This window comes from Podarcis melisellensis, assembly GCF_964234715.1.
Source record: "Podarcis melisellensis genome assembly, chromosome: Z".
NCBI classification, from domain to species: domain Eukaryota; kingdom Metazoa; phylum Chordata; class Lepidosauria; order Squamata; family Lacertidae; genus Podarcis; species Podarcis melisellensis.
The window spans coordinates 25,822,232-25,840,087 of record NC_138547.1 but is presented as its reverse complement, the minus strand read 5'-3'; the positions used below and the strand labels follow the sequence as shown (position 1 = coordinate 25,840,087).

The 17,856-nt window shown below is 42.2% G+C and overlaps 1 protein-coding gene across 6 annotated transcripts in view; it reads right to left on the bottom strand.

Annotated features, from left to right (window-relative positions):
• The window catches only part of GAB3 (GRB2 associated binding protein 3), a 78,553-nt gene that overhangs the window by 18,174 nt on the left and 42,523 nt on the right, over positions 1 to 17,856 (bottom strand). For 5 of the 6 annotated variants that reach the window (XM_081897410.1, XM_081897415.1, XM_081897412.1 and 2 more), the window contains exons 2-4: positions 12,752 to 13,055; positions 4,450 to 4,666; positions 169 to 641 (exon numbers count right to left, since the gene is read on the bottom strand). In XM_081897410.1, coding sequence (XP_081753536.1) covers positions 169 to 641; positions 4,450 to 4,666; positions 12,752 to 13,055 — 994 coding nt within the window. Of the gene's footprint in view, positions 1 to 168; positions 642 to 4,449; positions 4,667 to 12,751; positions 13,056 to 14,466; positions 14,626 to 17,856 lie in introns of those variants that run through there. The other variant, XM_081897414.1, reaches the window with a different exon arrangement.

Genomic DNA, 17,856 nt, shown 5'->3' with positions numbered 1-17,856 from the left:
TTCATGAGTTGCTACAGAAACATGGAGAACTGAATTTAAGATGGGAAAAACAAGAAACCTAGAGAACTCAAACTGATAATTCCTCCCATTCCCAGCTATGGAGTAAGGGTGGAAATTATGAGCTCAGGAAGGCCAACTCTTAACAGACAAGACCATTCACATCCTTACCTCTCCAACTTCTCATGCTGTCCAATCCAGACAAGGAGATTCTCCTTGGCACCAATGCCCCTTGAGCACACGAGATCCCAACGTGTCCATTCTGAAGGACCCCACTGGATGGCTCTTCAGCCCGTTTGTCTGTGAAGTGGGTTGGCTTAGGAGGCCTTGGTGGTGGTGTATTGCCCAGAACATCAAGTTCAGTAATGCCATAGGAAAGAGCACTCGGGCTTTTATCAACCATTAAGGTTGGTGTCAAGGGAGGTCCTGAAAGTGGGGAGGAAGAGGAGAAATCACTAGAAGGGGGACCGCTTGAATCTGCATTCTTGAGAAGAGCCCCATGACCCATTGCCTGGGGCATCTCTTGCAGCAGGATGCCAGAAGGCTGTAGATAAAGTGAGGGCTGAGATGCCACAAAGTCAACAAAGACATCGTCTGATGAAGTCTGCTCCAGGGATCGGTCAGAATTGGACCAGCTGTGGCACCTGAAAGGAAAAGAAAAGAAAAATAGTATAGGTGTTACTTATGTTGCAGAACATAGGAACAGTGGTGGCCAGTGCCCATTGGCCACTGGTAAGGTGGAAGGAAGGAAGAGCAGCAACAATCAACGAAAAGCAAAGCCACTCTGTGACTGGTTGAAAGTACGAATGCAATCAGCTGGGTGTAGGTTGGGTGACGGTAAACTGAGATTGGTGAGGCAGTGCCCTATTTTCCCTACCATGGGATGGGAAGTTGCCTTACCTAGCTCAGTACTGCCTCATTATATAGTTTCCATCGTTTGCTGCAGACATACCTTTATATTTGCGTGATGTTTGTGAGACTGCTTGTATTGTTGGATGTACATTTATCTGGTTTGGTTTCAATGTTTTACTGGATTTTATAGGATAGTAATATGAATACTAATACTATTTTTATTATTTATATGCCACCCATCTGCATGGGTTGCCCAGCCACTCTGAGCAGCTTCCAGAAAAAGATAAAAACACAATAAAATATCAAACATTTAAAACTTCTCTATATAGGGCTGCCTTTAGATGGCTTCTAAAAGTAATACACTTATTTATCTCCTTGACATCCGGTGAAAAGGCATTCCACAGGGCAGGTGCCACTACTGAGAAGGCCCTCTGCCTGGTTCCCTGTAACTTGGCTTCTCACAGTGAGGGAACCACCAGAAGGCCCTTGGAGCTGGACCTCAGTGTCCGGGCTGAATAATGGGAGTGGAGATGCTCCTTCAGGTTGTAACCCACCCAGGGACCTTGTGGTGAAGCGCAGGTAAGAAATCTCTTAACTAAGCAAACCAGTGAATATGAGAAAGGGGGGAAATGTGCTTTTGCTTTCCTTCTTCCTGAATTGTTCAGGGAGGATGAGGGTTTTTTAAATACAAAAAAATGTAAAGAAGACACATGCCCTAATTCTTCCCAGGATATTTAGTGTAAAATGGGGCTTGAGCAGCCCAATTTAATCTTCTTGTGCTCATCTTCATTCCACTCTTCCCTCTTTTTTCCAAGCAATACTTCAAATTATGATTAAATTATTTTGGTTAGTGTGCATGTTTTTTTTTTAAAAAAAATATTCTATTTTAGTCCACATTCACAGCATACATTGAAAGTGCTGTGATACCACTTTAACAATTCTGGATTCCCTCAAAAATTCATGGAAACTGACATATGTTATGGGTGCTGAGAGTTCTTAGGAGACCCCTATTCACCTCACAGAGCAAAAATTCTCAAGAGTTCCATGGGAAGAGGAATTTGATTGTTAAACCACATATTGCGGTTTTGCTCCAAAGAGAATAGCATCTCTTGGGAATGAATGGGAAAAACTGCTTTGGAACTTCATCAAGCAATCTGAAATTTATGGTTCTGACATGCCTTTGGATATATATGCTAATTGTGGTTCTTGTCTGATGAATGATTATGGAATTCACTGTTGATGTTGATAACAAAAAATTAAGTTGCATAGTTGACTTGTTGGTTCTGCCCCACCCCCACCCCAAATGTCATTGCAATCTAGATGGACATGAGGGATGCACATTCTTATCTTGTCAAAATCTCCAAATACTGCTTTAAACATCCCGTTCCCACTGCTGGATAGCTCTGCATTCTGCTTAGTTTGAGGTAGTTGGTGGAATATGAGGTCAATTCTGAGAATAACAATCCTATTTCATTTCCAGAATTTGCTGAAAAACATGGTATGAACATTTTTAATATAGTGATTTCATACTTGCCTGGTGGGGAGTGGATTTGCTTTTCATCCCACAAGTTTTTGTTTAATTTTTACTTTCCTCTAAACAGTATCAGAGTTAAAGGACAACAAAATACTTAGTTTTGTTTTAGCCTTTGTGCTAAAACTGAGGCATCGACTCTCACTGATTTACTTAACTCTCACTACCATTGAAATAATTGTGATTCCAGAGTGCTTAATTTTGTTTTGTGTCCTAAATTATCCCCCACCCCTTTATTCTATTCATTTCTACCTTGCCTTTCCAGGAAAGCTTTTAGGACAAGCCATTGAGGAGAACATTTTGTTGACTACAATATAGAGGAGTAATTTTATTTGTAGGGGCAATTATGTTGTTCTCTTGTGGATGCATTTGTGGTACTCATGTTATTGTTACAGCCATCATTGAAAACAAAGTAGATATTGACTTGAAGAGGCACTCTGGAGGGCTTTTTCGGTTTCAAAATATTCAGCATCTGATTGCCATTTTAAGCACAAAGAAGAAATTTGGGGATTATAGGTCAGGTTGACTTTTATGGCTTCCTGCATTTTTCTTTCAGTGGAAACATGGGTAGCTGTCTCCCCACCAAAGCAAGAACAGAATGTGATGAGGGAGCCAGAAGGGTAGGACTGTTCTTTCTTTTGGGAAAATTTACAACTGGAATAAGGAACTAATGCCCTCAGGTGTAGAGGGCTCTGTCTCATTGCCATTGTGGAATTTTACTTCAACCACCAACCTAGGTGACAAGCAGGAGAAGAAATGGGGAATTACAGGCACTTTTAGCTGGTTCCTAGGATTCTCATACCCCTCTACACACTTCTTGAGCACTTTTACTGATTGGAATATGTCCTCTAACTGAGATGCCTTTCCCATGTCTGGATGGAGAGATGTGTATGTTGTGCGTGTGTGTGTTGTACAAAGTCACATCTATTGCTTGCTTCAGTGTTGGCCACTCCCACTTTTGCCTCTGGCCATGCCCACCACTGGCATACCCAAGTAGGGATTGGGCAAGACTGACTGCAAACCTTAAGAGCCGTTGCCAGCCATGTTGAGAGTGCTGAGTTATATGGTCCAATGGTCCAATGGTAAGACCATTTCCTAGAATTATAAAAACAGAAGAAGCTATCTAGGCTGTGTATACCCATTCATTTAAATCACATTACTCCCCCCACCACAAAATCCTGGTACCTGTAGTTTGTTAAAGGTGCTGGCAATTGTAGCCCTGGGAGGAGTAAACTATGCTTCCTATGAATCTTTTCTAGGGAAGCAGAATGAACTTGAAGTGCATGGTGTGTATGCAGCCCTGGATTTCCCGCACCCTTACTAAAATGTAGAAAGAGCTGCACGTACAATGGGTCTGGCCCATCGGCCAATGAAAAACATTCTGAAAAATACTTAGCAATGCAACCATGTGGAGAAATATTAACATCAACTTGACAGAGTTGGCCCTACGATGCAAAGAGAGGCAGCTACCTAAGGCCTTAGATGCTGAGAGGCAGAGAGCAGGCAGAGCTATGTGCCACATAGCTTACCCTGTGCCTCCTAAGCTAGCTTTATGCCCTCAGGTGTGGAGGGCTCTGTGTCATTGCCATGGCTGAATCTTACTTCAGCCACCAACCTAGGTGGCATTCCCATCATACAATCAAAGCACTATGATAACACAATCATGGCTTCCCTCAAAGAATTTTGGGAGCTGTAACTCTGTGAGGGGAATAGGGATCTCAGCACTCTTAATGAACTACAGCTCCCAGAATTCTTTGGGGGAGGTTGTGACTGTTTAAAGTGGCACCATAGAGCTTTAAATATAAGGTTTACATATGACCACAATTTATGAGCTTATGTACTTCTATGTGCTAAGTCCGCTTAGACCCAAACTTCCTTTGGGAATAACCCTGTTTTGCTCCCCAAAACTGAAAGGCACTCAACCTTCCCCACTGGCCTCCAGATGTTCTGGACCACAACTCACAGCAGCCCTAGCCAGGACACGGTTGCTAATGGGAGTTGTACTTGAGCAACATCTGGAAGGCCACAAGGTTGGAGGAAGGTTGTATCAGAGAGAGTTATGGTGATACCTGACATGACTGAGTTTTCCGGTCTCACAGTTTGATAAGAACAGATAGTCAGGAAGGAAGACAGACTCTGACTCGCTTGCTGTCTCCTCTGCAGCAGAAGCATCCGCAGCAGCTTGGTCGGCCAAAAGGGAAGGGTCTGCAACCCTCAAGGCGTGGGCAGAGGCGGCTGGTGAAGGTTGCGGGGAAGTGGTGGTGTGGGAGAGGCTGTCTCCGGAATCTGTGACAAAGGAAAGAAAAGGTTATAAGTTGACGGTGCTTGTCAGGAAGTCAGTTTGGCCTTGATCCTGTAAGGGGCTTGATTCTTTCCAAGGAGTGCAATGAAGGATTTGTGGCCTATACTAATTTCTTCATTGTTTACCTTCTGTCCGTCCAGGGTTGTTGGAACAAAGAGTAAATCTACAGTACTGAGGAAGATGAGGTCAGCACTGGAAGAAAGCCTGTGTGCTGTGGCCAAATTGGACTGAAACAATCAGTACTGGTGTATACCTGGGTTTCTGTTGTTTTCTTCAGGGCCAACATTTAAAAGGAGGTTATAAATAATCTCGACTTAAAAGAAAACTTAATTTAAGGGACGTGTTCACAACATGGATAAAATGGAATGTTTTCAATAGCTTTTTAAAACAGTTTTTTACTGATAATGTTATCCTTTTCTTCTTTACGTAAATCATTTTGAGTTTTTAAAGGGTTTTTCTTTTACAATCAAGCAGTGTGTGTGTGTGTATCACACAGCTGTATTTATAATCAACCAATGGACTCATACAGTTGCAGCATTTGGAAACCCATGCAGAATTTCAACACATTTTGGTGGAATGGGGTAGGAGAGAGAGATGGGCCTTGGAGAATACTAGCTTTGGGGTGTTTGTTATTATCACAAATGAACTTTGAGTTGATGGGGATAAGCCAGCTATAATATTTTAGGCTGGTGTTAAAAGATAACATGGCTATCCACTTGGGTAGCATTCTGCAGGACTCCTTAAAGTCCCTCAAATATCAGAAGCCTACTTAAGGAAGGGCTTTCAATGTGGTTGCCTCTATTCTGTGGAACAGCATCCCTTTTGAGATACAACAGACAGCCATTATCTGCATTTTCCTAAAACAACTGGAGACATTATGGTTTCGATAGGCTTTTCCAGCTGGATGAAAATGCTGGGTGTCTTTTTGTATGGTATTTAAACTTAGCTTCAGAGGGGGGTTTTTTTTGGGGGGGGGGGTTAAGCACTGCTTCAAAAACTATTTCTGCTTTCTTATTATTCTGATTGATTGACTGATTATTTAATTTCTAAATAATTTCAAGATGCGTGTAAATTGCCTGAAGACATATATGTAAAAGGCAATTCACAAATAAAATAATATTTCACACTGTGTATTTTTTGCTCTATGTATTATTCTAACAATTAAAAAAAAGTTATAAAAAGTCTGCTTCCCCAACCTGTGCGGAGGGTGGTAAGAATATACTGAGACAGCCCCCTCCAAGCCCCTAATACGGCCATACCACTGCCACTGCTTAAACAGCAGTATGCAACCCAGTCTTGACAACAACAACAATAATTATTGGTATTTAAAGTCACATTTTTCCACTATGGATAGCCACCAAGTGTTTACATTAAAGAGAAGCTCAGCTTCTCTAACCCATAAACAGTTATCTGGGAAACGAGGCCAAGATATTATCTAACGCAACATTTCCAAGAAGCAAAGTGTTTATACTGCGGGAAGACAAACTGTAGTCTACAAAATGTACAGCCAAACACTTCCCACAGACAGGTGTTCTGCATGGTCCTTTTCAAACCACCTGAGAAACACAGAGGCGGTAAGACAAGCCAGCCCCTCCCAGCCTCTGTGTGGATAAGTGTAATTTGCAATTTAAAAGAGGGATGGCGTAGAATGGAGGGGTACAGAAAACAAAAAACGGGGAGCCAGACTGGACTGGTATCAACTCATGGGGTGGGACCACTATTCAGTGACAGAACACCTGTGGTGCATGCAGATGATTCCAGCTTCAACCGCCAGCATCACCAGGAAGGGCTGGGAAAGACTGCCAGACTGAAACCCTGGAGAGCTGCTGCCAGTCAGTGTAGACAATACTAAGCTAGATGGATCAATGGTCTGACTCACTATAAGGCAGCTTCCTATCTTCCAAAAAAGGGGCAAGGGAACAAAATATTTGTTCAAGTTGCAAAATCAGGTTGCCTTTCTCCATAAGACCAGCAGATGGCAGCATTTTTGTTCTACAGCCAAGCAGTTCCATCAAGATTGATCTGTTCTTAGGATACCACTTTTGTGTATTTACTACCCGGCAAGGTGTCATTCTAAAGCCTTTGCAAGATCTACATCTATTTCTATAAACAGCCACACACTCAAGTGCATGCTTATTGATTAAAGCAAAGGAAAAGTCATGCATGCATTTACATTATGTCTACAATGAAAGCCTACACATTTTAGAAAAGCCACTTAAATCTTACTGTTAAATGAGTCATGGACCAATTTGGAACACAAACAGCTTTTCAGATACAGAGTTCATCTGATGCATAGAAATGGGCAGTGCTGCTGCCAGCAATGCTGCTTCCAAAAAGGTTGCAAGATCAATATTCTAAACTATCGGGGTTACTGCTAAAGGGAGATGGGTGTTGTGTCCTCCGGAAGTGCCTTGTCTGGCAATGCCACTGCCATTCTTGCAGAATCAGCTTAACTAGAAAGTGTTGGAAGTCCTCGCTGCACCTTAAAGTGGCATTTTTGAACAAGTATGTAAAAGAATTTGCAGACGATACTACGGTGTAATTAATGACCCACTGGATAAAATGGCCTCTATTTTGCAAAATCAATCTTCCTGCACATGTCCCAGGCCAAATCTGGCATGAAAGGTCACATATTCTGGGGCAAGAACTCATACCACCAGAAACTGGTGCAGTTAGAGCCAGAAACTGGTGCAGTTAGAGCCTAGGTACCCACCTTACCCAAACAGCCTGGGTGCCCTCCTCCCCAGGCAGCCAGAGGCTAGGGAACTGGCAGCACCAAATGGTCCTGCACCAGGAAGCATGGGCTTGGCCAGGACTTTTGTTTGGGGGGGCAGGACTGATGTCATTGGTCAGTTAGTTAAGTATTTCTATTGTTTTACTTGGTCGGGGGGGCAGCTGCCCCTACTGCCCCCCTTTGGCCATGCCCATGCCAGGAAGTGAAGTGCTGCTCACTGTCCCCAAGGCTGCAACTGTTCACCATTTTAAACTGAATCATTTCCAAGCCCAGGGTGAGAGTGATGGCAGGCTCAGCCAATCAGACACCATATTTTGGGAGCGGGGGGATGGACCGAGGGGACAGCCATTCTCTAAATTGGTAATGGGGGGGGGCATTTATTTATTTTATTTCATGGAATTGATGCACTGCTTGATTGCAAAATGTATATATATGTTTATATATAAATAAATAGGCTCATCGTGCTTCCCAAGCGGCTGATAGAATAGCATCTTCAAAGGGATCAAGGTTGTTATCTGATTACTGGGGGCAGAGAGGGTAAAGTGAAGGGAAAGGGGGGTTTAAGCTACCATTCTGTGTGTGAGGGGGGAGGTCTGGTGTGGGGGGAGTTGATCTGCTGCTTTTCAGAGTGCAATGCTGCCTGTCAATGCCCTTTCATGCTCCAACATGGGAACTAGTAAGTAAACCAAAATAGTAACAACAAAACAAAACAAAAAATCATTAGGTCTCCAATGATCTTTCATTGAAAGGAAACCCAAAGCACCACCCTTGGAAAATCATACTGCTCAGGGAAGCAGGGAGCACGATGCAATATGTCTTCTGAATGACATATCATTGCTGGGCGTTTTGTGCATTGTGAGCTCTTTTTGCAATTACTGGAGGGAGGGGGCAGCACATCAATTAAAAATCTCTCCAACCTGTGCTCTCTCTTCAGGCGCTGACCCGTTTGGGGAGTGCCGGAGGTAAGATGGATTTCATCCATCTGCTCCAACTGTCCTGGAGCCCTTGTTAATAGTGATAGGGTTTCTAATGGGCTGTGTGATCCTTGAAGATAAACCTCAGTGACATTCAGATAAAACAGGCAAGGCTAGAATCCAAATCTCTGGAGAGAACTCAGACTCAGGCAAATGAAGCTGCCCACTGAAGGGAAGAAACAAGAATCCCTCGATTTGCATAATTTATTGTAAGCCATTTTGCATCTCCCAGGGAAGCAGGTAGAAAACATCCTTTCCCAACCTGGCACCCTTCGGGTGTTTTGGACCACGACTCCCATCAGTTGTGATGGCAGGTGATGATGGGAGTTGTAGTCCAAAACACCTGGACAGTATTGTGCTGAGTAGAGTGTGTGTGTGAGAGAGAGTTATTTTACAATACTTGTATTCAGACCATTCAATTTTCTGCAAATGGTCTGAGCACATTTGCAGAAGCTGACACTGAAAATGGCTATGCTTATCTGAGGACTAATGTATACAAAATCACAGCAAACTGGAGTCTGGGATTAATGCAATGAGAGGTAGTTAGCTTCCCAAACCATTCCGAGCCAGCAAATCCTCTCTACCCACCTCCCCTCTTTCACCTCCCTTCAACAAACCCCTTGCCTTAACATTCCATAGCCAAAGCCCGCCTTCCCCAATGTAGCATCCCCTCATTCAGGATGTTCTCCCTATCCCTAACCACTTGCATAGTCTGCTGTTGTTCTTGGAATAAACAAATAAATGAAAATTAAAACTGGTGGTATATGATTCTTCAAGTATATAATCAACAGGGGCTGCCCCCAGCTTACATTGCTCACCAACCCCACCCCTCAAGCCTCTTGCCAATTCCCCACCCTGCCCCTTTACACCTCACCCAAAACCCTCACAGCTCTTTCAAACTCCACATCCCATCGCAACTCCTCTGTGTGTCTCCATCCTTCCTTCATCCAAACTGCTGTTGTTTAAAATTGCCATTTTTAAATCTGGCTCTCTCCCACCCCCCACATCCCCTACCCTGTGATGTGGCACTCCAAATCCTCTAATGGTGGCTGCGTGATGACAGCCTTAAATTTTTATGTATATAGGAAGATAAAAACAGGACCCATACGATTGTGAACATAGATATTTAAACAGACAAAGAAAAAAAAACCCCACCAGAAGCAGGGAAGGAAAATCAGTGTTGGCCATATAAAGAATAGAGCAAGCTCATATAGCAGGGATCAGCTAATGGGCTGTAAGTCTGGTCTCGGATTTATGTACATCTGGGGCAAGTGTTTTGAATGTACAGTATTCTGAAAGGGGTATTATATGTAAATGAGCACTCAAATTATGATAGAGTTGGGTTCGTTTGTTTGCTTGCTTTTTAAAAGCTCCTACTAACAAATGCTCCCAGTCTCTAAGGTCAACATTTTGGGGAAGGGGAAAGAAACTGGCAGGTGCTCTACCATTGATCATCCATCCCTGAGGTGAGTTTACAGCGATTTCATTAGGAATCTCAAAGATTCTTACACCCGTCAGTAAATAAATTTTGACATGAACAGTTTAAGACAACACACAGCCCTCCAGATGCTGTTGGACTTCCAACTTGCATCAGCCCCAGCCAGCATTGCTAATGGTCAGAAATAACGGGAGTTGTAGTCCCACAAAGTATTGAGGCATCACGTTGGGTATCCAAGGCTTAAGGGGCTGAACTGCTTAATGACGTGAAAGAAAACCCACTTTTCAAATGAGTGGCAAAGGAGTTCCTCTTTGAGAGCCTATGGCTTGCTGGTGGAGTAAGTGTTAGATACTTTGGAGACAGAGGCGAGGCCAAGTCTTGCAGGAAGTTGAACTGTCAACATGGACATACCCAAGGAAGAAGTACCTTGTTCAGAAATCACAACCTTGAAGCCATGGTCTGACCAATGTGGGCTCACAAACACTTTCCGTCCTCTGTCTCCTTCACTTCCTTGCTTTTGATAACAAACTAGTTCTCTGGTGCCACACAAGATTACTAAATATTAAGACAACACCGTTTCCAATTATTTTACACGTTTCTCCTCCGAATACTTTAATGACCTTGTTTGCTTTTTGTACTCTGGTTGCTGGGTTTGTTTATGGATATTTGATGTTTTCCAGTTTCCAGTTTTGTATTTTGTTGACTATAAGCTGCTTTGAGGTGCAGGAAAGCAGCGCATAGAGTAATTAGAGTCTGAAAGTTCCCCCTCCCAACAAATATTATACCCGAGGGAAAAGGATCAGGATCTTGTCAGCAGGTTGGATTCTGATCTCCCCGACCCAATACAGGCCATTTTTAGGGGCTCCTGTTCATTCCTTGGCAGCTATGGGCTACAGCCAATGTTAGTCCTATTCAAGAGTAGTCCCACTGAAATTAATGAACATGGCTAGCTTACATGCAGCTAATCCACAGCAAATGCACAATGTCTCTGAGAAACAGACAGCAAAAGTCACACAGAGTAAAGGGGCAGAAAGTTGATCTCCAAGGCTCAGAACTGGCAAGCACTAATTCCTCTGAGTACTCTCTCCAGCCCATTAGCAAATGCTCTTTGCAGGGAGAGCAAGTGAGAATACGAAAGTGTCCCTTTGGGCTGTGCCGACATCTGAAGCCAGGCTCCAAGGACAGAAGCTGGTGGCCTTCTGCACATTTTCCTAAGAGCCTAGTAATAAAATTGAGGTCCATTAAAGGCACATGGCAGCATCTGCAGACCATAAATTATGTATGTCCGTGTTCTATGGAGGGAGCAAAGAGATTCTATGTTTGTTCTCATTCTCCCCCCTCCCCCTTCTCTTCCTCCTGCTCCCTGCTCGGCAATCAAGGCAGCAGTCTGCTTTCACCATCAGAATAAAGCTTTATTTGATAAGCTGAAGCACTAATTGGGAAAAGAAAAATCACTGAAGCTTGCACATATGACTACAGAGCAAGATAGGAGAGTACATGATGTATATACTGGAGACCCTTGAAATACCTCTGTTTTTATGATGCATAGGAAGCTACCAGACTCATAAACCTCTGGTCCATCCTGCCTGGACTACTGTAATGAACTGTATGTGAAGCTGCCCTTTAATACCATCCGGAGACTGCAGCTAGTGTAAAATGTGGCTGCCAGGTTGGTAAGTGGAACAGACCAATGGAACCATGTGTCACTCAGAGCACTGCACTGGCTGCCAATTAACTAATTCAAGGTATTAGCACTAGCACACAAGGTCCTGCATGGCTTGGGACTAAAGTACTTAAGGGAGCCCCTTCCCCAATATCAGCCAGTTATACCTGCAACCACAGTGGGAATGGCTGTAACTCTGCTTTGCATGTATAAAGTCCCTGATTCAATTCTCAGCATCTCCAGGTAGGACTGGGAGAGTCCCCATCGGAAATCCTGAACCACTGATTATCAATGTAGACAATACTGAGCCACATGGACCATTGGTCCGACATAGTATGAGGCAGTTTCATATGTTCCAGTGCTTCTTAAGGCACAGATGGGGATACTGTGATTCGCCAAAAAGGTTGTTAGACTTCAGCTCCCATCAGCTTAGCCAGCACTGCCAATGGTCAAGCCTGATGGGAATTGTAGTCCTGCAAATATTCAGTGGGCTCCCCATCTCTTCCCTGTGGCATGCCTGCTACTCAGCAATTCTTTTGCCATGCAAATATACTGAGCTACAGCTATGTTGGCTGATAATATAAGCTGAGGATTCTAGCAACCCATCCCCTCAATCAATAAATACATTGGGCTAAATGCATCTGACGTTAAGCTGCATCCTCAAAGTCTAAAAGCAAATTAAAGTGGTATATAGATTTGGTATGTTCCAGTGATAACATCAGAAAACTGGCTTTTAGTTTCCCCTTTTTTTCTTTTAAGGGACACTGAAACATTTCTCGTAATCAACAAGCCATCTGCAAGATGATTCATTCCCAGGCATACGGCATAAAAATGAAAGTGCACGCTGCAAATCTCTTGGAGAATTGTGACTGGAAAACCTGCCTCTTTAAAGGGAGTTCTCTCCCAAAACTGGTGCCTTCCAGAGGTTTTGAACTGGGGCTGATGGGATTTGTAGTTCAAACTATTTGGAGGACCCCAGGTTGCGAAAGGCTCTTTCAAGATTTTGGTGCTTGCTTCTCTAAATTTCAGACAAAAGCAGATATATTTAAAAGTGGTTTTGGTCAGGGAAACTTTTACAAACATGTTCCAAAATACAAGATTCAAAAAACTTGAGAGGTGGGGAGGAATGCCCCCTTCCATAGGTATGCAAAATGCTTCAACATGGTCAGAGACTTTCTCCAACCAAGCTGTGATCCATTTAAGATATTAACAGTGAATGAACCACTTTTGCATGAGTTTGATCCGTCTTTCCATTCCTACCTGTTCCATCTTCCAAATGTCCGAAGTTGCAGATTTGGGTGATGTGGTGCACCCAAGCCTGCATTTCCTCCTCCGATTTGGCCACCAGGTAGAAGGTGCGGTAAGTCGTTTTCACAATGAAGACAAAGTTGTTCTGGAATTCTTTCTTGATGAAGCTCGAGCCCGAGTGCTTCACCACCTCACATTCATTCAGGTCGATCACCCGGATGGGTTTTTTGGAATGGCTGTTTCGGTAATACTCCAGGACATCAGGGTTTCCGCTCATTCGGCCCTGGCGCAACACGAACCAGCGCTTTCGCCAAGCCTGAGGAAAAAATAGCGAGAAGGATTGTTGGTGGTAATATGTGTCTGCCAAAATAATTTAAATAGGAAAATATTCTGGAATTTTCCCCCTATACAGATGAGCATAATTTGCATCATTTACATCAGAAAAGATTCAAGGCTGCATCAGAAATTTCTTTTTAGTTGTAAATAAAAACAAAGAAGGATTGAAAGAAAAAAGGAACATGTGAATAATAATGATAATACTCCTATCAACTCACATTAATGATACACTAACCACCAGTATTGTCCATCTTAAGTTAATATAAGACCTCCAGATGTCAAAATAGGTATCCACACAGAACTGATTTTTCCTCTCCGCACAAGACACATCATATGGGGACTTCTGCACAGGAAAAATGGCGGGCGTCACGGCAGCGAGCAGCTCCTGAAGCCAGCCAGAGCCAACTGCGCTACCAGGCTAGCTCCGGGCTGCTGAGGCTGCCACTGCCACGTTTCTGAGGGACAGATTTGCAAATCTGGGGACATTCCGGGGAAGGAATTTGTCCAGGGACAGTCCCCAGGAACCGGGGACGTCTGGTAACCCTACCTCAGAAATGTGTGCAAACTGTAAATATGCAGGTTCCTATCACATATAGCATATGCTAACAATTGAAAAGGCCTGTTTTGTTTTGTTTCATTTTATTTTTGGATTTCCAGGTTTACAAACAACAGCAAAGAAAACAATTAAGATATAATCAATAAATCCCCTTTGACTTCCCTCCTCCTCTTTTGTGGATCCTTATGCCAATATTTTCTCCTGCATCTCGTCTGTTACTCCAATTTTATCAAATCTTTAACTAATCCAGAATCCAGCTTTTAGCTACAAGTGTCATATTAGTCCTACTAATGATTTTACGTGTTTACAGTAGTTTTTTAAATACACTGTGTACTTTCCCCATTCCTTATTAAAATTTAAATCTTCCTGATTCCTAATTCTTCCAGTCAGTTTTGCCATTTCACCACAGTCCATCAGTTTTATCTGCCATTCTTCCTTGGTAGGGACTATGTTTTCTTTCAATCTCTCAGCTAACAAAGTCTGGGCAGCTGAATAGTCTCTTCAGGTCACAGGATTTCAGGAAATGGCTGTTATGTGCCATGATCCAGAGGTTAGTATGGGATCATCAAGCAAAGAGAACCATGATTTTCAGAGAGGGGGGAGAGATATGTCTTTTGTGGGCTGTGCCCAGCCCAAATGAGCATCATCTCTCTCATCAACCCAAAGTTCTCTGTAATGGGCCAAACATTTGGAAAGGGTGCATCAACTTCACCACAGGGGAGGGTGGACTATGGGCAACCCAGAACAGAGCCAACTCCAGGTTTGATGAAGCTCTCAGCAAAAGCTCCCTCAAATTTCCCCCCAATATCAGTGGCCTTGGTCCTATATTGGCAACCTTGCAGCAGGCAGCATTGCCGCAGCAAGTCACTTCTGGAACTACAGTAGAATATACTGCAAGCTTTGTGATGACAACGACAACGACAACAACTTATATGCAGCCAATCTGACTGGGGTGCCTCAGCTACTCTGGGAGACTTCTGGTAAATTATAAAACCACAGTAAAACATCGCACATTAAAAACTTCCCTATACTGTACAGGAATTACTGGGTTATCTGCATCCAGGGAAAAAAATTGTTTGCAAGAAAATACGGAAATGAATGCAAAACCTATGCAAAATGCCCGGAAGTGGCTTTTACATCATTTGAAGGCTAAAATATAATGTGGAATTTAACATTTTGGGAAAAGTAATCAAAACAGAATAGACTGTGATGTGAATGCAGCCATTGTGCACACAGCCCCATTTCATCCTGGGTGGGTTGAAGAACCTGCCAAAATCTAGGTGCTTGCCTTCAGATCACTTTTCAGGGGTCTGGTGAAGAGAAGGGTGAAAATGGAAAAAGGGCACTTCCGGGTTCCCGTGACATGGCAGACCGACCGTGGATATGACAGCTCTGTCAGATTCGGCCTCACGGAGCCTCTGGGAAGAGCACTTCCCAAAAAAACTCCAAGAGGAGTACTAGGGTGTCTCGGGGTCCTGCTGTTCACAGAGGACAGCTTGGCATTGCCGGTCTCTGCTCTCTGTCCCGAGAGGTGCGGGGGGGGGGGAGCCGAGTGAAAGCAATGGTGAACTAGGCACCATCGCAGCTCCGTGAGGCAAAAATCTTTGGGCTAACATTTCTTTTAAAATCCAGAGGCATTTTGGGCATTTTAGGCAATGACATTCCGAAAAAATTAAGGTAAATTTTCCTATATGCCACAGCCACAGCTCGAACACTGGTAGCAATGAACTGGAAAGGGGGAAATGTTCCAACATTATCGGATTGGCAATGTAATTTACAGGAATTGCAGAAATGACGCTATTGCCCAACAGTTTGAGTGGTAATAAAATACAAGTGTTTGTTCAAAAATGGAATAAATATAAGAGGTATCTACAAAATTATAACAGTGGTATAATGTCTATGGAAGCATTTGATTGACCCTCGTCTAAAGTAACCTATAAGAAATAAGACAAATTGTTGTAAGAATGTATTAGAGAATATAGAATGAGTAAGCTAATAATGATACGTACATTCATCATCAGAAAGATGACGCACCAGGAAATGATAGGAAATCTAGTCTCATTTATTTTATGTTAGTAAAAAGATAAGGGGAAAAAAAGGGGGGGAGAAACAGCATAAATCTAAGTCAAGTTTAATTTCTGTAAACATATAGAAGATTATTTGTATATGGTTTTTGTTTATATGGTTCTGTTTATATTTTTGTTCATTCAAGCATGTGTACATTATCTATGTTATATACGAATTTCAATAAAGTATTTGAAAAAAGAAAGTGCTGGCGAACTAGACATCACCACAGCTCTGTGAGGCAAAGCCTCTGATCCAGCCACAAGTGGTTACCATTCCAGCATATTGAAGGCGACTGCAAAGGTGAGGACTGTTTAATTTGATCGATTCGGCAAAAAAAACAGGAGTGTTAAAAGAAAGTCCACTCCCGTTCCTGGTGCTACGAGCACGAAATATATACAAGTGAAGTGTTGATGAAGTTTACTTTAGGAGATAAGTTAACTAATGAACAATAAGGATTAAAAGATTCCACACAGCTTTCGTTTATACTAATCTCAAGAATTTTTAAAACATCAAAATTGACTTGAATTCAATTTAAACCTGAATCTATCCTATGTTGTGATTGAACTTGACTGAAAATGGAGGTCAAACAGGAGAAATTGCAATGTTATTTAATGGAAGAATACTACAAATTTCCTCTCTAGAAGAAAGATTGGACTGATTCTCTGAATCTACGCTACTTTTAGGAAAGAAATTTTTGATCTTTCAGAGTGTTGAAGACATCTAACCTAATGGAATTATAATTGTGGACTTATTTTATTAAAAGGTATCAGCTGGTTAAAAATAAAGATTAAAAAAGAGGACTATAATATTTATTGCTAATATTGAACTAAATTAGACTTTAAAATAACATTAATATTATAGTTTTGTTCATACTGGTAATTAAAAATCATTTTGATAACCGTTAAAATCTGGTTTCGTGAGTAAAGTGGAAGGGGGGTAGAAAAAAAGGCTGGAAGTAATGGTTTTCTCTACTGAGTCTAGTGAAATGGCCTAATAAAGTACTGATAAAGCCAAAATAACACCTTCCTTGGTGGGAAAGGACTTTTTGTTTTCGAATCTTAGAGAGAAAGTTGGGAAATGGGGAGAGAATTGGCCCCCCTTCATCCCAAATTAGAAATGGCAGAAGAAAAAATCTCAGTGTTGAAACAAACCAGCAGGGCCGACAAGAGAACATAAAATATGAATTATATGATTTGCTTTTTGAATTTAAAAGAGAACTGTTTGATCAGATAAAGGAAAATGATAAGGCAGCTTCTCAAATTCAGGAAAATACTAATTTACTTTCAGAGGCTGTGGGACAATTTAAAGAGGTCAATGTACAAACCACTGAGGTGGGAGGTTCAAGGAAAATGCAAGGGAAAGTAAGGGTGGTCCGCGACAAAAATGGCACCTCATGTGAATTGATTTGGGAGGCTTTGACTGTGATGGAGACAAAACAGGAAAGGAGGGCAAAAGGTATGAGAGGCTACTACATGTGGTGGCAATGTAAAGTTATTAAGAAGGCCTGGGAAGTGACATATAAAGATTTGAAGAGAATGTTGAAAATGATTTTTGTTAAAAAACAACAGATGCTATGATTTTGAAAGGTTCAGGACTTTATGGATTTATTGAGTGAACGACTCTGTCCCTGCATCCGAGAGTGGACGCCAGACCAAGACCAGCCCATCCCTACAGAAGGAAGAAGCCACCGCCAAAGAAGATAAAGAAGATTGGCAAAACAAATTAGTATACTATGCAGGACATATTAGATAATTTGAAACCCAAGAAAGAAAAAGGACATTGATTTTTTTAAAAGGGGAAATGCATACTTTGCAAGCTTTGTGTACAGGCTTCTACATTAGTTGAACTTCTAAAAGGTACTTGTAACAAGATGAGTAAGGTTTTAAAACTGGACTGTTAAGAATATACTATTTTATGGACGTGCATGAATAAAATAATGGAACCAGGAGGGGGAGTGGAGGGAAGTCAATTAAGATTTATGGTTTAAGTTTTTGATTGTGATGTGTATGTTTTTGGTTTTTTGTTATCATAAAATAACTTGTATCTAGAAAAGGGGGGGGGAGAGAAAGAAAGCGAAAAGGGGTAGGTGTGAAACTAAGCAAAGTAATGATCAGGCTTCAAGTTCCTGCTACTCCCCACCCTGTCAGTCAAAGAGATT